The 25,399-nt window shown below is 35.8% G+C and overlaps 1 protein-coding gene across 1 annotated transcript in view; it reads left to right on the top strand.

Annotated features, from left to right (window-relative positions):
• The window catches only part of LOC5576189 (neuropeptide CCHamide-2 receptor), a 165,621-nt gene that overhangs the window by 115,853 nt on the left and 24,369 nt on the right, over positions 1-25,399 (top strand). Inside the window, exons 2-3 of the mRNA XM_021852958.1 lie at positions 9,162-9,525; positions 25,121-25,340. Of these exons, the coding sequence (XP_021708650.1) occupies positions 9,188-9,525; positions 25,121-25,340 (558 nt within the window). The 5' untranslated portion in view covers positions 9,162-9,187. The remainder of the gene's footprint in view (positions 1-9,161; positions 9,526-25,120; positions 25,341-25,399) is intronic.

The raw sequence follows: 25,399 nt of genomic DNA on the forward strand, positions 1-25,399 counted from the left end.
AAACGTAGTTTACAGTTTAAGCAATAAGTTTATTCATGCGAAATTATTCAAAAATAAAAAAAATGTAGCGAAAACAAAGAAAGAACATATTGCTGGAATAAATAGTAGTTTACAGAACAAGTTGCAGAATGATGTTTTCTACAGCTTCTTCTTCTTCTTCTTTCTGGCGTTACGTCCCCACTGGGACAGAGCCTGCTTCTCAGCTTAGTGTTCTTATGAGCACTTCCACAGTTATTAACTGAGAGCTTACTATGCCAATGACCATTTTTGCATGCGTATATCGTGTGGCAGGTACGATGATACTCTATGCCCTGGGAAGTCGAGAAAATTTCCAACCCGAAAAGATCCTCGACCGGTGGGATTCGAACCCACGACCCTCAACTTGGTCTTGCTGAATAGCTGCGCGTTTACCGCTACGGCTATCTGGGCCCCTATGTTTTTTACAGCATGAGTCGTAAATTTATACTACGAAGCTTGCCGAGTAGGATAATTACGATGAGTGCTGTAAAAATCGAGTTCTGCAATGAGTTACGTACATTTTTTTTGCAATTTCGTAGAAGACTACTTGAGGGTATCAGAAATAATATCGGAATGCATTCTCCATCGTTTTACAATTTCTGAAAAATTGTTGTGTAATGATTCATTACGCAACTTAAAACAGTTGCTTAATGAGAAAGCGTTGCCTAATGAATTATTACAGCACTGGTTTCAGTTGCGTCATGACTATTTTTGCAATTTCTCTTCGTAATAGGCTGTTTTTCATCACGCCAATCTGTCATGAAACGGCCTACTTTCCTGCACTGAAGTATGCAGTGCGGGAATACTAATTACGCAACTGAAACCAGTGATGTAATGAATCATTACGGAATGCTTTCTCATTACGCAACTATTATGAGTTACGTAATGAATCATAACACAACAATTTTTCAGAAATTGTAACATTATGGTGAATGCATTCCGATACAATCTGATAACCTCAAGTGGTCTTCCACGAAATTGCAAAAAAATGTTGTACGTAACTCGTTGCAGAACTCGATTTTTACAGCACTCGTCAAAATTATCCTACTTGGCAAGCCTCGTAGTATAAAATCACGCCTCGTGCTGTAAAAATCATCATTCTGCAACTTGTTCCGTAATAGTAGTTTACGGAACAAGTTGCAGAATGATGATTTTTGCCGAGTAGGTTAATTACGACGAGTGCTGTAAAAATCGAGTTTTGTAACGAGTTACGTACAACATTTTTTGCGATTTCGTAGAAGACCACTTGAGGGTATCAGAAATTATATCAGAATGCACTCACCTTTATTTACAATTTCTGAAAAATTGTTGTGCAATGATTCATTACGAAACTAAAAACAGTTGCGTAATGATAAAGCGTTGCGTAATGAATCATTACAGTACTGGTTTCAGTTAGGTAATGACTATTCCCGTACTCCATACTTCAGTGCAGGAAAATAGGCCCTTTCATGACAGATCGGCATGATGAAAATCAGCCTATTACGATGAAAAATTGCAAAAAAAATATAATCGCTTTTTGAAATTTTCTTCGAAGCCTTAGCCAAGTTGAAATCCCTTGAAAAGATCTGTTATGAATTAGGCCTTATTTTTCTGCCAAAAATTCCAGTTATCTTTCCTTTCGAGAAATTTTACAAGGGCAATCATCATCACCGAACACTTGGAGCAGGGCACCCTCCAAAAACATGGGAAATCATAATGCAGTTGATATGCTGTTTTATGCTCCCTGCCGCCTTTTCCTAATCCAATTCAAGATCGGTAAAAATATATTAAAAAACTTTTTGTCAAATAAGAAACAACAATTTCGAAAATAAAATTTCTCAATTGAACCCTTGCTCTTAACCTTTTTATGGATAATCTAAAATTAAAAGGCCATTCCGGCATTGAAAGAGGACAATAAACTATTACCGTAATCCGGGGTAACATTGATCATTTTTTTTTAATGTTTCTTAAATTTTTCGTTTGAAAATGCAAATGTTGCTAATTTCATATTTTTAAAACAAGTACTGCCACCCATAGCTCGTGACTATATACTGTATATTGTTTTGCGAAAGATTTAAGCATGTTTAAAAAACATGTTTTAGGCGATTTTGGTATTTTTCTGAAATGGGGTAACATTGATCACATATGTAAACAAGGTTCGGTAATATTGAAAATGTCGTTACTTACTCAAATCAAGGCCCCTGAAGCTGAATGTGAAGGCCAAACGCTTACAAGTAATTTACTTTTTGAGTTGTTTTGAAATTGAAAACATCTCGAACCACGGAATACGCCTAAAGGTAGACAATTTCCTAAGGGAAATTTACATTCTTAACCTTCCTGTTGCATTCAAAAAAAGTTACACTTAAGGCATTCCGGGTCATATTGACCCGGATTTGGCACAGTAATATCGCAGGCATTTTTTAACCAAATTTCAATGTTTTTATACTCAAAATAATCGTTAGTTCATAAATTTTTCGAATCTGGGCCGGACACAAGGATTGACCGGGTTTGGCCGCTCAGAATCGACGCCGAACAGATCAAGGTTTGGCCATTTTTGTAAGGGCACGCTTTTCATGATAGGGGTCGTGAAATTTATCTGTATTGGTTTACAAATGGATGCATATGTAGAAGCTTTCTATCCGAACTTAAATTATTGCTACTATCAATCATTTGGAGCATCTAGAACTGTTTGGTGGCCACGGAACAGGACTCAGAGCCCCCAGACAGACACCTGGGATATCCGGATATGTGGTCAATTTACACTTTCCGCAGAACCCAAACATGCGACATATCAAAATTTGCAGAATTTTATGAATAAAAAACATCTAAGGAAATCTTAGTTGTCATAAGCCATATTGACCACGTTGTGGCCACAGAACCGGTACCAGAGGCCCCAGCGAAGTGGCCAATTTTCGAATTATGTACAACCCAGCCATGTGACATATCAAAATTTGCAGAATTTTATGAAAAGAAAATTTCAAGCAATAATAGCTATCCTGAGCCAAAATGACCAACCTGTGGCCACGGAATCGGTTCCAGAGGCCCCGGTAAGCTGGCCAGCTTACGGATTATGTACAATCTAGCCATGCGACACATCAAAATTTGCAGATTTTCTTGTAAAATACACTACAAGTAATCCTAGCTGTTTCAAGCCAAAATGGCCACCCTGTAGTTACAGAACTGGTTCCAAAGATTCCGGTAAAGTGGCCAGTTAACGGTTCATGTACAATCGAGCTATGCGACATATCAAAATTTACAGAATTTGGCAAGTTTGGAACTCGCTTGGCCATGTATATTGGCCAACGAGCGCCGGAGAAGTTCCCGGTTCCCTGAGGTCATTGCCAAATTACATTTTTCATGTCGGTTGTTATTTTTGTGTGGTGTGAAGTTCCCTAGACACTTGAACTTATAGAAAGTTAAATGCCAGCGGACATAATCACATAACCGAGATCCTTGGAGCCACATAACCGGGAGCCTTAAAGCCTCCGGAATCTATTATATGGCCACTAAGTATCCAAGACTGCTAAGTTTACCTTAGCTAATTTATTTTATGAAATTCTTCAAATTTTGATATGTCGCATAAAAACGATTCTCCAAAACTCGATGTTCAAGAGACCACTGATTTATACAGTGAAACCTCCATGAGTCGATGTTCCATGACTTGATATCGACACATGGAACCATACTAGAATCAAAATTTCATAGTAGCTATGATGGTCCCCTCAAACAGCTTTCCCAAGCATTTTTGTCCCATGACTCGATATTTCCATGAGTCGATGGTTCCTTCCAATATCGACTCATTGAGGTTTGAATGTAGAATTATCGAGTTATAGAAAATACCGACACAAAAAATCACAAAATCGGAAGAACAAATTCTTGTACAGTGGGATTTCGTTTTTGGCATGCTCCATTTTTGAATCACTCCCCTCCCGAATGAATGAATTCGTTTTTGGCAACATTTTCGAATGCAATTAAAATTTATATTTTTTGTAAATATTATAATCTTTTTTTATTTAGTCATTTGAAAAGAGCTTACCGCATTTCAGAGCTCAATTTCCGCCGATATTCTCCCAAATATCACTAAACTAAAGGAGTACCTTACGCGCTTATTTAATTTTAGATAGTCGTATGTTCGCAATGTTTCACGAACTCATTTATCTCTATGAGTTTCTCATAGTTACAAAATAACAAAATTATTGCAAACTATTTTACTGTTCATGACATCGGATGTTCTATGCAACAAGCTGATAAATTCGACGTCAAAAATAAAAAAAATGTTGTTATAAATGTGTAACTTAAAATATAACAAGTTGAGAACAAAGCCAATTTGATAACACAATTTTATCAACTTCTATTATTTTTAACTGCTGCTGATAGGAATGTGTTATAATATTGTTATGTGGTTCTGGTCGGGTAGATTTACAGCGAAATTCAGAGATTGCTAGTGGCAGCCTGGAAAGTCCTTATGAATTTTTGAGACTTGAGAATTTTCCGCAAATTATAGTATACATAAAGCTTATAAAACATCATTTAAGATATTTCAGCAATAAAAAGTGTATGGAACGCCTATCACAATTCTATACGATGGGTCTTTAGCTTCATAACATAGTACTTGATATTAAAAAATTGGGTTCCGATTTTGGCACGGTTCCGTTTTTGACAACTGAAAATTTCGATTTTGCCAAAAACACGGAATCCCACTGTATTTCCAATACATATAAGATCACTTCTGTAAGAAAGCAATATTATATTTCTGATAGTATTTTACAAACTATTTTTGTTTCTGACGTCATATTTTATATGCATTTATTTTTGAACTTCTTAACTTTCAAGTATTTATTCACCTCAAAACAAGAATTTGATCCAGTTACCCCAAATAAGAATGATTTTCAAATAGATATCGAGTTATGGAGAGAAAATTACCTCTTACGTGACATCGACTTGTGGAGAAATCGATTTATAGAAATATCGACTTTTGGAGAGCACGATGTATGGAAATTTAAAGGGACTGAAAAGTCCTTCGAGATATAGAAGATATCGAGTTAACCCTCTAATACCCAAATTTTTATTTTCGATCTAAATATCATTTTTCGTTATCTAAAATCGTTCTAAACACGTTTTGAGCAATGATTTATTTAAATTTGCAAATTTATGAGTTTTGGTTTTTGATTTATATATTTTTTTATTTTTGAACATCCCTATTCAACCTAGTAGCCAAATCATGGCCCAGAGCTGGTCAGATTACTTCGGATGTTTTTAATACGAAATTCTGCAAATTTTGATATGTCGCATGGCAGGCTTCTATGGAAATTTCAAATTGGCCACTTTACTGGGACCTCTGGGACCTTCGGAACCAATTATTTGACCACCGAGTAGCCAAATCATGGCTCAGGGCTGCTCAAATTACCTCGGATGTTTCTTACACGAAATTCTGCAAATTTTGATATGTCGCATGGCAGGGTTCTATGGAAATTTCAAATTGCCCACTTTACTGGGACCTCTGGAACCTACGGAACCGATTATTTGGCCACCGAGTAATTCGGTAATGTTGCCTAATTGGGCATACTAATGACAGTTTTGACAACGGAATCGTTTTCGGCGATGCCGTTTTTAGTAAGAATCGCATTTTCTTTGCTCATATCGTTTCTAGAACACATGTGAGATTTGAATCTTTTGTAATATCATCCTTAACCATTATAATCATTGTTTCGAAAACTTGCCTAATTTACGCATAAGGTAAACGCATTTTTTGCAAAAACCTTCACTTCTATCAACTTATGAATATAAGAAAGAGAAGCACCATTCATGATTTGGAAATGTTCCATCAATAAATGATACGATTTTTTTACGAGATGAGTCATTCCGATCAATGTTACCCCGCTGATCGATGATACCCCGGATTACGGTACTAACTAATTGCAAAAAAGCTCAAAAACTGTTATGCAATTTGAAAGCGCTCACAAATTCAATTTAGGATTTGGTTACTCAATTGAAAATCAAATTACTCAGGATTTCGAAAGCAATAAAGAGAACGTTTTCGAAAATTCTTGGCTGACTGATTTGGAAGAAGTTAGAACTACATATTATTGAAAAATTGGAAAATATGAAAACTGTTGCGTTTCCCAGCGAAAAGAGAGTGTTGATTCCGAGATGTCCAATAACCTTTATTATGAGGGTATTTTAATATCCTAAAATTCATTGGGTGATATAATGATTCTATAATGAAACTAACTACATGGACTTACGTTTAGTCACTCCTAGCTCGCTTTTACGTGGGGTCTCGCTCCTGAAGTCTAGTTTCCCAGTCTTTTCTTATGCTGCGAGGTCTAAAGTAAGGGTTTTAATTGAGTGGCTATGTTTAAGCATGAAAATCTGTCCTTTACCTGCTGCTTAATAGGTAAATCAGGGGGAATGCGATTCAACGTGTCAACGTAGTTTAACTGCATGAATTCTACTAATAGCAAATCCATTAGGAACAAATTTAGTTTTAAGTTAATTGTTTCATTCTTACTATGATATCACCACTAGTTAGAGTAATTTTTCTTAGTATTTCAACTATAATAGCCCGTTTACAACTTCAATTTACTGCATGTACAAAACTTCAATTCTACAGCAATGACTTTCAATTTTTCTCTTATCTATTGTATCGCTGTCAGCTCGGCCTTATCTACGCTTCATGAGCGCCCGTTCTGCCTTCGTAAGGGGCACGGTTCGTAGACAATAGAAGAACGATGCAGCACCGAGGGGCCGTAACAAAAACCTTTGGCGATGATGGAGTTTTCTTCATCCTCATCAAGAAACTTCCAGAAAGTAGCTTATCATTCTTAGTTGATATATTTAACAAATGTATTTACTTGGCATATTTTCCTGACAAATAGAAAAATGCTGACCTTGAAACACCAATTTAAAAATCGGACAAAAATCCTGTCAATTTTTTCTAGCTACCGTCCAATCAGCTTGTCCTCTTCGACCAGTAAACTTTTTGAAAAGGTTATTCGGAAACGAATGATGGTCCACGTCAACGAAAATTCAATTTTTACCAATGAACAGTTCGGATTCTGCCATGGACATTCAACCACTCATTAACTTTTACATGTAACTAATTTGATTTGTTCCGATCATCTTAATCATAATTTGCTCCAACAATCTTCTACATATAGAAAAACCTTTCGACAGTGTTTGACATGAAGCCTTGATTGAAAAATAAAAAAAAAACTTTACTCTTCCAACATACATTGTTAAAATAATTCAAAGTTATCTGTCTAATCGTACACTCTAGTTTAATTATCAGAAGTACAAGTCTGAAACACTTTCTGTGAGAGCTAGTGTTCCTCTAGGCAGCATTTTGGGACCAATATTATACAATATCTTTACATTTGGCTTACCTGAGTTAGATCAGGGATGTCAAAAATCCTTGTTTGTGCATGACAAAGGCCTCTCCGCTAAAGGACGAAGTACGTGGATTATGCGAACTTCCGTCTTGTTTATTTATCTACGATGTCATAAAAAATCCCAACATGCACCATAATCTGATTCTGATTACCAGAATTCACGGACACAATACAAGGCATGCTAATAATTTAGTGAGATCCAGAGCTTCTAGCAATCTTGGCCAAATGCGAATATCCTTCTATGGTCCTACTGTATATAATATAATTCCAGAGCAATTGAAACTGATAAATAGTAGATTATTATTCAAAACAAGTCTTAAACAGTTTTTCAGGTCCAAAATTAATTTCTTCCTTTTATAAAACCATATCAACTGCCAGATTCTAGCTACATTCTTCTGAAGTACACTCTATAAAATGCGTAAAATTGTTGTGTTAAATATGTCATATTATTTCTGTTCAATTAAATTTCTAGCGAATCAGGGATCCCTTTAAAGGAAATCAATTCCACTGGGTATCCCTAGTTAAGTTATTATTGAAGTATACTTATTCCCTTACACAAACCGATAAGTTAAGTGAAAGATTTCTCCTAATGCTTCCAAAACTCAACTAATAATATTCCCACAACCAAACCAAAAGCTCTTTATTTGAAACCTTCAAGTAGACATGTTGTCACGATGAGAGGGGTTCCAATAAATTGGTCAGATGAAGTTAAGTATCTAGGGCTCAGAGTAGATAAGAATTTAACTTTCAAAAATCACATTGAGGGCATTCAAGCCAAATGTAATAAATATGTAGAATGTCTCTATCCCCTTATTAAAAGAAAATTAAAACTTTGTCTTAAAAACAAACTTTTGGTATTCAAACAAATTTTCAGGCCAGCCATGTTGTATGCTGTACCAATATGGACTAGCTGTTGTAATATCAGGATGGAAGCTCTTCAGAGGATTCAAAAGAAAATTTTGAAAATGATTTTGAAGCTTCCTCCTTGGTATAGTACTAATGAGTTACATAGAATATCCAATGTTGAAACATTGGAACAAAAAATGAAATAAATTATTGATAATTTTCGTCATAAATCTTTGTAATCTTTTATTGAAACGATGAATGCATCATAATTTTAAAATAAAGTTTGGTTAAGTTAATTGAAAACGATTTTTTTTCTTACTAGCAGGAGAATTCAAGTCACATGTTAAAATTCTGAACTGCTACGGCAAATGAAACGTAATATGTTGGTAACAAAATCTTAATAAAAGCTTAATTCAGTTCTACCTAATAAGGATAGTGATAGTGTTGCCTAACACAGAACACCTAAATATAAGAAATGGATGTCATTTAGCAATAATACTTATAAAGGAATTAGAAAAAAGATTATTGCTTTTACCTTTTTAAATGCTTTGAAACAAGTAAAATATTCATTTGGTAAATCGATCAGATTGAAAATATGTCCATTCACTCTGCATAACTCAAGTGCCTCCCCAATTTATGTTTTCCCCAGAAGACGATTGGCACGTCTCTGAAAAATAGCAACTCACAACTCTCCAAACTTTACAACGGTCCCCGAAGCCCCAGCCCGTTTGTGTCGATGATCGGTGCCAAGTTCAGCACGTGCGTGTTCCATTTCCCCATTTGCAGCTACTTGCTGCCATTTCCCGGAAGAAAGTAAACACTTTTCCAAATTACCTGGCCCCGTGCCAAAGGGAATTCCCTCGACTCCAATCAGTGTCAACATCGGTAACACTTTGTGTAACAACTATTTTCATCTTTTTCTTCCAGTGAACTTTTAGACGACAGTTCCAGCGATGGAACTGTGGCGCTTGATACCGAACGGAACGGAATCGGTTACGGTGGACGCTCAACAGATATTGGGCTTTCCCTCGGTGATATCCTCGACGGTGGAGGACATCTTTGGCTCCAATCGGATACAGAAGTCGATTCGGATGCTGGAATCAACGGAGGCGACGGCATTTGGAGATGTGTCCGTGGATCACGTGGATGAATACGAACCGTACGCGGACCGGTTGGAGACCTACATAGTGCCGGTGGTGTTTGCCATCATATTCATCGTGGGCATTCTGGGCAATGGAACCCTGGTTATCATCTTTCTGCGGCATCGAGCCATGCGAAACATTCCAAACACGTGAGTTATTGATGTTCTGGTGACGGGTGGGTTCTTATTCAAAAGGGTTCGCCTGGTGGCGGAATTCCGAAACTGTATTATTACTGCATGTCAGCCCTTGATATCCCAAACAACTTTGTAAAAGATGGGTTTTCTAGATTTATACAGCGTTGTTGTCTTCTGTAGCAAATTCATCATTGAACAAGAGTGTATTGTTCGCAAATTGTATTGGAAACATTTGAGTCAATCAGTCACAACACCATCTCTTGTATCAATCCAAGCCACACTTCCCATATAGCTAGTTTCTATAGAGAGCTTTGTTTGAAAACACAGCCAGCTAATCTTATTATCGTTTATTTAGCTCGCATTGTTTCGCCCTGTCACAATGTTGGTTAAAGGGGATAGAACTTCCATTCATCATCTCGTAAAGCCAATTCGCTCCGAGTGTTGTCCGGATGATAATTTCGATTAACTTGGCTGGAATAATCGCTTTACGTCCTTTGTGAAAGCCAACTGCCCTGCACATATCTTGCTTGCATAATGGATCACACTCCCGTGGCCCCATTTTTCCTGTGCTGCGATTTGTTGGTTGAAGATGATTGGAATATCGGTGCACTATGACAACTTCTTCCATGTCAAATTATCTTCCGTTTCCCATAGATCCTCACCTAGGAATTGCTTTGATATGCCATGCAAGAGGCAGAAAGTGAAGAAGAAAGAAAACGGAAATGCATTTATCTCAAGTAGGATGTCTTGCAGGGGCTGCACAGTGGGATGAAACAGGAAAAAGTGCACACGTGGATAAAATCATTCTAAATTAGGACAAATTTTCCCAATGCTTAGTAATTTTTTGTGATAACACAAATTTTGTTTAAATCATGGTTATCACTTATTGAAGACAATCTCCAGATCACGGTTATCCATTATTGGAATCAATTCCGAAAAGTATGTTTTGTCCTATTGTTTTTGAATTCAGCCCATTGTATATTCGCATATCTATATCTGTAGAAAGCGGAAAGTTTTGTGCCGTATCTAATCTCTGTGTGTAGAAGTAGACTCCATGTCGTCCATGTCTTTGATTTATTATATCCATGATGTGAGTCTCAGTCCTTTCCCCAGAAGAAAGATGCTGATCCTATCCAAGGGGCTCCTGACAATCTAATGGTACATGACCCATGCAAATGGAATCAATTCAATATTGATAATAACGAAGTTATGCTTTTCTTTCTTTTGTCTCGGAAATATATCTTTTGTGCTCTATTATTAGGATAACGTTTTGATGCCACAGGTTAGGTTATACAATTTGAACTAATGGTTTTTACACGTGGGCTCATAAATCATACAGTGATAAAAAGGTTTTATTCACATTTTTTCCGTTTAATGACGACAGACTTGAAGAATTGGGTGCATAACTCATAATACCTACAAAAGGGTACATACACACTGATGAAACACTCAGCCATTTTGCAATCGATTTTTCATATCTTTGGAGTTTTATGAAGAAAACATCATCATTTGGAATGGCAATTTGTAATGCCTTTGGTAAAACCCCTAAATTTGAACATTCAAATGTTGTAATTAGTTCTATGCGTGCGTTACTTATTTGGTTTGAATGTGTCGCTAAAAGGTAAATAAAAAAACAAAACAGTAAAACATCAAGTATTAACCCCTCTACTGGCAGCTTTATATTTTACCGCAATAAAAATATTCAAACCTCGAAAACCTTTTTTGTTTCTTGATATTTTTGCACCATTATTTCACATGTTCTCAAAAAAACTCTTCTAGTTATAGAATCTGTGTCGAATCAGAAATTCCATGGGGGACCGACGCGTAGGTATAATCCACGTAAATATCTCAGGTTACAAAATTTTTATCGTTTTCGGAGATCCACTCTTCGGAACAATATATTAATAAGAGGATGCTGTGAAAAAATGAAGCTATTTGGTGCAGCCGCCTTAGAGTAATGGGAATTCATGTGTTTGGTACCACACTGGCCAAATAAAGATCTTAAAAATTTCAAAAAACATCATATCGTAATTTTTAGATATCTCATAGAATACTTAACCAATCTACATGATTTTTTCAGAGTAGTTTCTTAATACCTTCCATTGTATAGTACACATTTTATTTTTTTCGATAAATTGACGTAAAACAAAATGGCCGCCATAGACATTTTATATGGAGAATGTCGGTCCCCCAAGGAATATCGAAATATCTTTAAAACCAGATAACCAATTACAGATTCCGACATGGATTCTCAAACGGGAAGAGTTTTTTGAGAGCTTGTGAAAAAATGGTGCAAAAATATCCAGAAACAAAAAAGTTATCAAAGTTTGAATATTTTTATTGCGGAAAAAAATGAAGCTGCCGGTAGAGAGGTTAATCCAGTGTGCTTTTACATTAAGCGAATCTTCTAAACTGTATATGAAGGTGTTTTAATTTTTCATGTTTCCAAAAAAAAAGCTGAAAGCTGAAATCTTACCCTAAATTTGACTTATTTTTATTTTCGTTAATTTTTTAAGTAAGTTAAAATGGTTAACTGTTGATGTATTCGATATCAAAACCAGATTTTACACAAGATTTCCTTTTGGTTCGATGTTAATAATTTCATTCTACTTCTAACCGTTCTCAAGTATTTGTAAATTTAAGAGTACATGTTTAACCGTTTTGACCTATTTTGAATGCTATTATTCTATATTTTATATAAATATAAATGGAATTGTGTTTGTATATCACGAGTTTGATCGAGATGATTCCTTCACAGTTAAAATCGAAAGGGGCTGCAACGTGTGCGTGTTGAAAAAAAAGTGGAAATCTACGACGAAGCTTGGAAGAATGTGAATCACAAATTTGACCTTTTTTTATTGGGCTCTCTTCCGTAGCCTACTGGACCATACATCGCATGTCGAAATAACTAGTGCAATATAATTCAGAAATGCCTATTCTCTTTCTTTTCGTGTGAAATTGCAATAATCTACAATAGCTTACTTCTGTGACTTGCAACTTTACGAAGAAACATATATTGATAACAATACCGTAATCCGGGGGCAAATTGATCACTGGTGTGAATTAGATCAGGTCGGTACCAAATAGCATTTCAAAGGATGCTTAACCTTTCGGTTGTCGCGCGAATTTTAGTAACAAGAGTAGTTGCGCGTTGTACTTTGTACAACACGCTTGGTTTTGCGAATATTCCAGGAGCCTGACTACTTAGAAAGATGGCGTCTTCGGCAAAATTGTTCAGTGGTTCAAGGGTTAGGGTAAATTATGTACTTTGGACAGGCTAAGGATATGCCTGGAAACGGCGATCGATTAACTGCCTTAGATACTAATATTTTATTACGTTATACTGTCTCATTGTATTTTAAGTTTCTGGGGAGAAAAAACCTACAAACTGTAGCATTAGCTGGCAAAATAGCGTTTTTAGCAGCCTGTCTGTTATACATTTCGGACATCAAATATACATTTAGGACACCCTCATTAGAATAAAATTTGGACAGGGGCGTTATCTCAATATCTTTTCAATGGTTTCTTAAAAAGACGGTCATATCATAACGTTTCATAAGAGTTTAAATGTAACTCATGCATTTTTTGGCTTATTGGATGTGTATATTAGTGATAATCAATAATTTCATCTAATGCAAGCAAATATTACCAGATCCACGAAATACGCCTGCAAATGCATGCGTGTGACATTCCAGTGCGTTTCATCAGATGGCCAGATTACATCAACTGAACAAAAACCTTAACCAGCTATATATATATATATATATATATATATATATATATATATATATATATATATATATATATATATATATATATATATATATATATATATATATATATATATATATATATATATATATATATATATATATATATATATATACCTAAGACAAGACTCGTGAAGACGGTCTTCTTTTTGATGTTGATTTTTGATGATATATATATATATATACCTAAGACAAGACTCGTGAAGACGGTCTTCTTTTTCTGCACTTGCTGACTTTTTTCTTATTCCAATTTGTGTTTATATCAATCATTCGCAAGCCGTTCAAACCCTCACATGAACCTCTCAGCAAAAAATTATTGCGTTTGCATCACACCAAGTCATAAATTGCCTTCTGAGTGAAATTTCATGCCAGCAAACGTAGCAGATATTAGAAATATCAAATCTTGTGTTTAGATTGATCAGCAACATTAGAAAATAATGCTCCACCGACTGAGGTTTTTATTAACAGTATATTGTGAATACAATACTTTTCACTTTTGCAGCCATTAAAACGGCGGGCTGCATTTGATGTTTCGTGACAGCGAAATCTGGGCTGCTTTTGACGTTGATATTTTTCCTCTTCGCGAGTCTCTCTAAGATATAAACTCATGATAAGATTTTAAATGAACTTAGCTTCAATTTTAGACATATTTTATCATATTGCCACCTCTAAACTTTTTATGAATGCCAATTCTGAGCGCTATTATTAGGTTTAATGTATGTTCTTGAAATGTACTTTCTCTTGCATTCGTAGGTTTTACAGATGTAGATGTTTGATATTTTTGAATCCAATTTGTAATTGTGATGAAAATGGCCATCACTAATAAGTAGCATAGTGTATTAATAATGCAATACATGATTTTTCGTACATAAATTCCTCATCACCTCATTGTAAATGAGCACAGAACGACCTGTCTATTTAAATTATATGCATGTCCAAGTTATATACGTTACCCTATCATTGATCGAGTTAGTTGATTCTTAATTTTGCCAACAGGTGACGCTACCCGAGCAAAGCTTGAGATCATATTGAAAACTAATTTTGATGTTGTGATGTCGCGGATTTTGATAACTCAGTTTGTTGTCATTTTGGTCGTTTTAACGGTTAAATGGTCCCATGAAATCAAATTGAAAACTCTTTTTGCTGTCAGTGAAAGCAATTGAAAACAGTTTCTGCTGTCATTGAAAGCAATTTGAGAACTCGCTGAGATATACATATTTTCGATTAATACTGAAACATGGCTGCGACTATATAAATGCTTTATTTTTATATTCTCATAGTATTTAAACATGTAGCACGAATAAATTTATAATTAAATAAAAAAAAATATGAACAAAAATTTAAAATGATAGCAGAAAGAAAACAAAATATGATATCGAATATTTCATTGATAAATTGATATCAACTATGATATCAACTTGATGCTGAAAACAATATATGTTTTCAACTTGCTTTAATTTTGATGTTGGTCTTTGCTCGGGTAGTAAGCATGAAACATTTGTTTTGCAGATCTCAGGATCTTGACCACTTAGAAAGATGGCATCTCCGACAAAGTTGTTCAGTAGCTCGAATTCTTCCTTTATTTAATCCTAAAAGTTCTTCTTCTTGGCATTAACGTCCCCACTGGGACAGAGCCGGCTACTCGGCTTAGTGTTCAAATGAGCATTTCCACAGTTATTGACTGAGAGCTTTCTTTGCCTAAGTTGTCATTTTCGCATTCGTATGTCGTGTGGCAGGTACGATGATACTCTATGCCCAGGGAGTCAAGGAAATTTCCATTACGACAAGATCCTGGACCGACCGGGAATCGAACCCAGACACCTTCAGCATGGCTTTGCTTTGTAGCCGCGGACTCTAACCACTCGGCTAAGGAAGGCACCAATCCTAAAAGTTCAAGTTCAGATAAAATAATGATGGTCCATGAGCTATGCATCAGCTTTGTCGAAGATGCCATCTTTCTTAAAGATCAGAATCCTGAAGTATCCGCACATTTGGTCCGTTTTGGTTTGGTGTCGATAGATATCTTTGTTACAAAATCATAGCATATAAATCACAACTGTTGTACAAAGTACAACAGCGCGACAGGTTAATGTTTCGTTGGCATCACAGACATTCCATGTTATCTAGTATATAGATGCCTAATGTTGATTTTGAACTAAAGTACCTTGGGGCAAGTGGGTAATGGAAATCGTATAGTTGAGATTCTTCAAATTCTGAAGGCCCATTGAAATAAATGAGGTCGTATATATTTTTTGCAACTCCCACCAAATATGAACATTATGCCGAAATTGATTTTTGATGTAAAACTGAAGAAAAAAATACATCAAAAGTTTTTGGAAAGTTAGTTATGTTCACGATTTCTATTAACTTCAACAATTATTAAGGCGTCCTAATGAACAATAACATAAGTAAATGTGAACAAAGAAAATTTTATTCTTATCAATTCAATTTTCTTCTGTTCAGTTATGTTTGTTGAAATGATTCGACACCATTGTAACTACCGTAAAACGGGGTAACTTTGATAATGCGGGTAACTTTGATAGTGCGAGACCCACAACATATTAAACGAAATAACGAAGTTTCTGTTAATCAGTTAAGCAAAACGGATGCAAAAGTAAAGAGTATTAATATGACACTACATGTTAAAGCTATTTTCGTTGGAATCAAGTGCATTTGAAGATTTCTATACAATTATTAAAAATTTATGAAATTTTAGCATTTTTGCAACGCTTACAAACAATCTGTTCTACGATCACTATTTGATGAAGTCATAATGAGTTCGTCACTTATCCTTGACAGCCTAGTTATAGTAGAACATGCATTCGGTCTCAAAACTTTTAGCGAAAACCATTTTTACAAACTGGGACTAATTTGGAAATCTAAGACCAAAATTTCCATATAGCGTTAAACGCCTAGAGGTATGCAACGCCCTATAAATGTTCCGTAATTGGTCAATTTTGTTCGATTTATACTCCGTTATCAAAGTTACCCCGAAACAGAAAACCGACTTTCGATTATATGAAATAATATACCCATTCAGAATAAAGCTTTTGGCAATAGCTAGGATAGCTAGGATGTCAGTACTTGTTTTAAAAATATAAGTTGTAATACTTTGAAACAAAATGCATAAATTTTGAAGTTTTCTTCGAAAAAAAATATCAAAGTTACCCCGTTTTATGGTACAACGTTTTTAATGTTGATTATTACTTCATGGGACAGCAATTGCATTTCGGCTCTGTAGAATTTGCACCGCTCGTTATTTGTTTGTAAGAAAATCGGATATGACGCTTGCTCCTGCGGGGGCGAGCGATGAGGGCAGGATCGAACATGTCGCGCGTCGGTAGTGAAGTAGTCGGATCGTTAACAGTGTTTGATCCTTCGACCTTCACGCTTGCTCTTGCGGAGGTAAGCGATGAGGGCAGGATCGAACATGTCACGCGTCGGTAGTGAAGTAGTGAAAAAGTGATCGGTTCGTTAGTAGTGTTTGATCTACTGATCGTGTCGCTTGCTCCTGGGTGGGCGAGTGACGAACACTTGTTCGGCGTACAATGCAATCATTGAATTATTTCTCGAATCCGGTTAGGTGTGATTATATCATGGATCGCATCACCAAACATTGGTGACTTCCAGATCTCTACCTTATCCCACTAACCCAATATCCTTTCCATGACAACTGTGGAGATGCAGAGGTGATCTCGGTCTCTAGTAACAACGGTTGTCGAACGAACATTCCTTCCCTTCCCCGATGACCGTAAGAAGCACGTAAAGAGCTCTCGATTTGTGCACATTGAGAATGGTAAGGTAATCCCAAGCCCCATTCAATCAATCTCTGTGCAACTTCGATTGTTCTAGTCAATCACGGAGTAGCAACTACGAATTGTACGGTCATCTATGCTTATGCTTATGCTTATGCTTATGTAAGAAAATCGGATATGACGTCAGATAACTCTTCGGGAGAAATCATTTCTTGGAACGGAATCAATAAAGTATTCTGATTTTTTTGAATGGATAGACCTGAACCCAATTTTTATGTTTTGAACTAGCATTACATTCCCGTGCGTTCTCTTATATACGCCTCCAAGCGCGAAACGCAACTTACTGTTAGCCCTCTATACTTACGTATCGCAACTGGTTAGTGGATGAGAGATATGATTTTACACGCCGCTGTGGGGGAAAATGTTTTATTTCTCCGATATAAGACGGTTAACAGTGAAACAGTTAGACGGAAATGGTAGGAATATCCATTCTCTCTAAACGTATGTAGAAGTTTGTTTTTTTTTTGTATTATTGCACTACTTTCATAAAAATTGAAATCCGGCTGGTGATGATGATGATGATGATGGTCCCGCCACATACCCCTACAATGGTTTGAGCTACACGATATATCTTTAAGATAATTATTATGATCAATTTAATCAGATATTGCAAATCAAAACGGTCTGATTATTTTTTACAGATATAAATAACATAGAAATTTTCATACTATACAGCAACAAAGAAATTTTGTAAACACCATTGATCTTAACCACAGATGTTCATAAGCATAACCAGTGATCATGAAATTCCAACAAAATCCAAAACCTTGTCAGGATTGAAAACTCCGCAAGACGATTTCAAAACTATCGACAACATTCGCATTTTCAAGAAATTTCCGACATTCAACCAGCGAGCCTACTAATAATCCAAAGAATCCTTCAACAGTGCAATTGTCCAATTTTGTTTACAAATCATAAAATAGTCATTTATACCTGTATACCGCGCGCGAGACTCAAACTTTTGTAGACTTCACAAAAAAAAAAATAGGTTTTAAGCTAAAGCTACGTCAACAATATAAAAATCCATCATCATCATCAGGGTGAACATAATAGTTTGTCTATACCCTAATGAAATAAAACAAATAAATTCTGCAATCAAATAATCTGTTTGTAAAACATCGTCAAGATACAAAATTAGTCATTATTAAAAAATTACCATTTGGCTGCTCAAAATACAGCTTTTACGTGTGAACTGCATAGTCTCTTGAACTGTGACAGAGTCATTGCACGCTTTATTTGTATTGGCATAGAATTGAAAACATTTATTCCTTTGTAGTATAATGAGTTTTGTGAAGCACCATGCAGAAAATTGGGTGTTCTGATTTCGTCCGCGTTCCTTGTGGTATATCTATGAATGTCACTGGTAGGAGCACTAGTTTGAGGTTGGAAAACTAGGATATGTGAGGTTAGTTTCATTGGAACTTTCGCCTGCGCGATTTTAATAAAACACGTTTCGGAACATTCTCCGCTGCCTCTAAAAATACCATTAGATAGAGAAATGATTTTTCTACCATTGGATCTCATTCAATTTCATACATTACTTGACTTAAGCGGTGTAAATAAATATATTCTTCCGAATGTTTTGAAACCATGAATGGGTTTGACATTGCTTTCGAAAACCATAATCATGACGACAGTAGCACACCCCAGCGGACAAATTAACGTTTTGGGAGCGAATTGCTACTTTTCAATCAACTTTTTCCTTTCAATTGGCTGTCCGAAGTAGACTGCTTGAATGAAATGAAACTGCTGGTAGAAGGATTAAAGCTAGGCACTTCATTGCTTTCAAAGAAAAGTAAAATGTGTCTTCCAGATCCAAGTTTTAGTAAATACTGAAAATCACAAAAAATAAGTTAATATTGCTACCATTCCAGTGGCATCTTTCAAAAAGGTTTTGGATCTGCTTTTTGCGGATTAAACTTATTTCTACAAGTTTTTAGTTTTTGAATGAAAATGAATCTTAAACTTATTTGCTGTATGATATGTATGTCAAAGTTCAAATACAAATTTGATATCATTATTAACTAGTTCAGCTATAGACTAACTTATCCCGAAGCCAACGGCTTGACTTCTTAAGTCGTCACCATATCCTTGAAGGCATAAGTTACTTTCTCGGCGATTGATTCCGAACCAATGTCCTCTGTGTGTGGGGCGTGTTTACTTACTAACTACTATACCAAATCCATACCCTAGGAAAGCATATCATTTGGAATGGAAATGAATCAAATAATTATTAAACATATCCGAAAAAAATAAATACTGTTTCACAGCGTAACTGTTCGAAATTAACTAGATACCCGCTAACGATAGTTAAACCCTTATGTAGCTCATTTGTTCTGTATAATACTTTTCGTTTTCAAAGATAAGCTATTTCTACCATGTATAAAAGTACAGTAGCTCATCTTATTTTCCCACAGCTTTGCTGATTCAACCAGTCTCGGCTAAAAGAAAAATAGGCTTTAGCTCGCTTCGAGGCGCCACCGATTCAAGCTTATTCAAGGCTATGTATTCAACCCCTTATCTACTGTGCCATTCGTTTCGGTTAGATTACAATGTGAATTATGAATCCTGTAATGGATTTCGGAAACGTCTGTGTCGCAATTCGTTGTCGGATAATTTCCCTGCCATCCATGTTTGGGAAGTTATACATCTTTCGTATATTTTTGATCCCCTCTCCAGCGAAATCGGTGGTTCAAGCTCAATTTTCTTCGTTTGGCATGATTTATTTTCCTACTACGCTCAATTATCATGGAAAGGAATTCATAAGCCCCTGAGTGCTTCGAAATATACTTTCCATTTCTTAACCGCTGAGTTACTATTCGCTGGATATAAATCGTCTTCTGAATGAAAATTTTACACACCCTCACTATACGGTACCCATCATGATATCAAAGCTTACCATTCATCCCTGCTAGCCTCATCAGTTTTTATGCGGCCATAATTAAAATTATCAACCGCAACATCCAAGCGTATTAAAACTTCCCCTTTTTGGTGGTTTTGGCGCCATTTTATAGTCGGTTCTTTTACAACACTCTGTCATTCACTTTCCACCTTCTACAATAGCAAATTTTAATATTGTCGTTCGGTAGATTCTTGATAGGGGCATGATAGGTCATAACTGTAAAATAAAATCATCTCCATTGGGTGGAAGGCAGTCAAGGAATTGCTGATTGTTGGAATTGGAAGGCAGTGCGTTGTAGAAGATGCCTTTTCTTCACTCGTGAAATCAAATGGAAAATTTGTATAACTTTTTTAAACTGCGTTGTTCAAAAGGATCAACAAGAGGAGCTTATGGATATGTGATTAGAAGAATCATTGTGCAAATTATCAGTGCGCATTGTACCTTCGTGCTGTGCGTACACGAATTCTCTCTGCTCTTGGAAGTTTTCTTAAAAACTACCTAAAGCAATAAAACAGTACTTTTCAGTGCTAAAATTAAAAACGGTCGCGTTTTGCCATCTTGAAGAGAAGAAGCACAAAATTAGTACTTATGACGACAAAACTGAATGTTTGTTCAAAGTTGTCTTGAAAGGTCTCTCAAGTGACTATAAGTCACCTGAAGAGATAAAAAATGGAATAAATGATTTACTTGGATTTTCCCCAGTCCAAGTAATCATTATGAAAAAGAGAACCCAATCTGGCATTGTTCGCAAAGGGCTTTCTCAAGAATATTATTTAGTTCACTTTAACAAAAAAGAACTAAATAATATTAAAGCTTTAGAAAAAGCAAGACTTATGTTCGATGTCCGTGTGACATGGCAACATTTCCAGAAACCTGGAGGAAATTACCAGAACCCCACTCAGTGCCGTCGGTGCCAAAAGTGGGGTCATGGTACAAAACATTGTCGCCTGAATGCTAAATTCATCATTTGCGGAGGTTCTTCCCACGCCAAAAACATCTGTCCAGTGAAGGAAGATACCGATAAGTTCATATGCTCCAATTGCAAGGGCAATCATAAGTCAAATTTTTGGAATTGTCCTTCACGCAAAAGAGTCATTGAGGCTCGTGCCAGGCAGATGAAAGATAATATCCGTTACGATAACGGTCGTTTCCGGAATTTGCCTGGTAGAGTATCGAACAATGCTCATTTTCCAGTTAACGATCGCTTGATCATGAATCATACCCATCAGGAAGATCATAATCATGCTCATTCACAAACTAATTTTAATCCGTCGGGTAGCCGTTCGAATCTTTCAATTTCGAATGAATCTACCTACGGTAAATCCTTTGCCGATATCGTAGCAGGTAATTTGAACTCTTCGCCTATTCGTTTCATGAGTACCCATTCTACTTGTTTCAAATCGAATGGAAAAAACCCTACCGCCACAGGTAACTCCTACTCAGCTTTTTCGTCTACCGAAAATTCTAATGGAAAATCATCAAATGTACCCACTTCAAGTGATATGCCTGCCTCAGATTTTAATTTTCTAACTGAACAATTGAATCTAATGATTGATGCAATGTTCAAAGCCACCACTATGACTGAAGCAGTCCAAGTTGGTGTAAAATTTACAAATCAAATTGTTATTGGATTACGTTTTTCTAATAGATCCAAATAATAATTTAAATATTTCAAATTGGAATGCTGGTTCTCTGAATGGTAAAGAGGAAGAGCTGTTTTTTTTCTTACGGTTAATAAAGTGCATATAGCAGTTATTACCGAAACGTATTTAAAACCTGGATCTGAACTCAAAAGAGATCCTAACTTTTTTTTTATCGTGACTATCGACTTGATGGGGCATGTGGGGGAGTTGCAATCATCATTCATAGGCGTATAAAACATCAACTGTTTTCGGCATTTGAAACTAAAGTTTTTGAAACTTTAGGTGTTTCTGTTGAAACACAGTCTGGTAAATATACTTTCATAGCTGCCTATTTGCCTTTTCAATGCTCTGGACAGCAAGTTAATTTGCTCCAAACTGACTTGCGAAAATTGACTCGCAATAAGTCAAAATTTTTTGTCATTGGTGACTTTAATGCCAAACATCGGTCATGGAATAATTCTCAAAGTAATTCCAACGGCTGAATTTTATTTGATGAGTGCTCTTCAGGATATTTCTCAATTCAATACCCTGATAGACCTACATGTTTTTCCTCTTCTAGAAATCCATCTACGATTGACTTGGTCTTAACCGACTCTAGTCATCTTTGTAGCCAATTAGTTACTCATGCTGATTTTGATTCTGATCATGTCCCTGTTACATTTCAAATATCCCATGAAGCGATTCTCAATCCTATCAGCTCCACTTTCAATTATTTACGAGCCGACTGGAATATATATAAAACGTATGTTGACTCTAATCTTGATGTTAACATTTCTTAAGAAACTAAACTTGATATTGACAACGCTCTTGAAACTTTAACAAATTCCATTGTTGAAGCCAGGAGCATTGCAATTCCAAAATGTGAAGTAAAATTTGAATCCGTGATTATAGACGATGATCTTAAACTCTTGATCCGTCTTAAAAACGTGAGGAGAAGCCAATTTCAACGGACTCGCGATCCTGCTATGAACATTATATGGCAGGATTTGCAGAAAGAAATTAAGAAACTTTTTGCTCAATTAAGAAAATAAAATTTCTCAATTGGACCCTGGCTCTAAGCCCTTTTGGAAATTATCTAAAATCTTGAAAAAACCTCAGAAGCCAATACCGGCATTGAAAGAGGAAAACAAATTATTACTAACTAATTGCGAAAAAGCTCAAAAACTTGCTATGCAGTTTGAAAGTGCGCACAATTTTAATTTAGGACTTACTAGTCCAATTGAAAATCAAGTTACTCAGGAGTTCGAAAATATTCTCAATCAAGAGAACGTTTTCGAAAATGCCTGGGAGACTGATTTGGAAGAAGTGAGAACTATTATTAAAAAATTCAAAAATATGAAAGCTCCTGGCGATGATGGAATTTTCTACATCCTCATCAAGAAACTTCCAGAAAGTAGCTTATCATTTTTAGTTGATATATTTAACAAATGTTTTCAATTAGCATATTTTCCTGACAAATGGAAAAATGCTAAGGTTGTTCCAATTTTAAAACCAGACAAAAATCCTGCAGAAGCTTCTAGCTATCGTCCAATCAGTTTGCTTTCCTCCATCAGTAAACTTTTTGAAAAGGTTATTTTGAACAGAATGATGGCCCACATCAACGAAAATTCAATTTTTGCCAATGAACAGTTCGGATTCCGCCATGGACATTCGACTACTCATCAACTTTTACGTGTAACAAATTTGATCCGTTCCAACAAATCTGAAGGCTATTCTACTGGTCTTGCTCTTCAAGACAAAGAAAAAGCATTCGACAGTTTTTGGCATGAAGGTTTGATTGTAAAATTAAAAAACATTAATTTTCCAACATACATTGCTAGAATAATTCAAAGTTATCTGCCAAATCGTACACTTCAGGTTAATTATCAGAACTCCAGATCTGAAAGACTTCCTGTAAGAGCTGGTGTTCCTCAAGGCAGCATTTTGGGACCAATATTATACAATATTTTCACATCTGACTTACCTGAGCTACCTCAGGGATGTCAAAAATCTTTGTTTGCGGATGACACAGGCCTCTCCGCCAAAGGACGAAGCCTGCGTGTCATCTGTAGTCGATTGCAAAAAAGTTTGGATATTTTTTCTTCATACTTGCAAAAATGGAAGATTTCTCCTAATGCTTCCAAAACTCAACTAATAATATTCCCACATAAACCAAAAGCTCTTTATTTGAAACCTTCAAGTAGACATGTTGTCACGATGAGAGGGGTTCCAATAAATTGGTCAGATGAAGTTAAGTATCTAGGGCTAATGCTAGATAAGAATTTAACTTTCAAAAATCACATTGAGGGCATTCAAGCCAAATGTAATACATATGTAAAATGTCTCTATCCCCTTATTAATAGAAAAGCGAAACTTTGTCTTAAGAACAAGCTTTTGATATTCAAACAAATTTTCAGGCCAGCCATGTTGTATGCTGTACCAATATGGACTAGCTGTTGTAATACCAGGAAGAAAGCTCTGCAGAGAATTCAAAATAAAATTTTGAAAATGATTCTGAGGCTTCCTCCCTGGTATAGTACAAATGAGTTACATAGAATATCCAATGTTGAAACATTGGAACAAATGTCAAATAAAATAATAAATAATTTCAGGCAAAAATCGTTACAATCTTCTATTGCCACGATTAATGCGTTATATGTTTAGGTTAAGTTAGGTTAAGTATATTAAAAACGTTTTTTTTTTCTCTTATAAGCAGGTGAAATCAACTCACCTGTAAAAAACTGAACTCCTACGGCAAATGAAATGTAATATGTTGTTAACAAAATGTTAATAAAATCTTAGATTTGTGTTACCAAATTAGGATGATAGTGTTGTCTAATAACACAGAACCCCTAGATATAAGAAATAATAAATGTAATGTTTGGAATGATACTAATAAAAAATAAAAAAAAAAAAATAAAAAAATGTGCAACTTATCTTCAATATCCTTGAAATTTTCTGGATAAATAGTAGAAAAGATCCAATAGTTTTTTCTATTGCAATTAACGCAGGACTTGTTAATAACTTTTGTTGAAAAACAAAAAACGAAAAACATTATACTTAAATTTGAAGTAGGTACAGATAACACTTTCTTACCATATATTACGTATCTCGATATCGAGTTATCGAACCACGGTAAAAGTTGGTTTTCATGGCTACCGATGGTCCCTTGAATCACATTTGCACTGGTTTTGTGTGCTTTAACTCGATACCTCCCTAAATCGATGGTCCCTTCAATATCGAGCTATGGAGAGTTGATTGTCCAAATACTTTTTTCTTTGTAATACCCTAGGATAGATTCAGTTTCAATCACAAGTCCTATCTGAAGAATTTTATCGAACTAGAAGAAATTCAAGCTGAAGTTAACTGTGATTAATTATTCATAAGGATTCTTTTTTAACGACAAAACCCATCTTTCAACCCGAACTTTTCAATCACTGACTGGTAATGCCTTCGGCTTAAATCTACCTTTTCTTCTTAATTTTTTTATATTCCTTGCAGCTACATTTTCTCGCTGGCTTTGGCAGACCTTCTGGTTATCTTCGTGTGCGTTCCGTTGGCGTCGATAATATACACCCTGGAATCGTGGCCCTGGGGTGTCACTCTGTGTCGCGTGACCGAGTGCTTCCGAGAAATCAGCATCGGCGTTTCGGTGTTCACCCTTACTGCCCTGGCAGCCGATCGATACTGCGCCATTGTCAACCCTTTACGAAAGCTGCAGGTGAGTGGAGGGATCGTACCGTAAACCGGGGAGAAATAGATCACTATTTTAACACTATT

Source organism: Aedes aegypti, chromosome 3 (genome assembly GCF_002204515.2).
Source record: "Aedes aegypti strain LVP_AGWG chromosome 3, AaegL5.0 Primary Assembly, whole genome shotgun sequence".
NCBI classification, from domain to species: domain Eukaryota; kingdom Metazoa; phylum Arthropoda; class Insecta; order Diptera; family Culicidae; genus Aedes; species Aedes aegypti.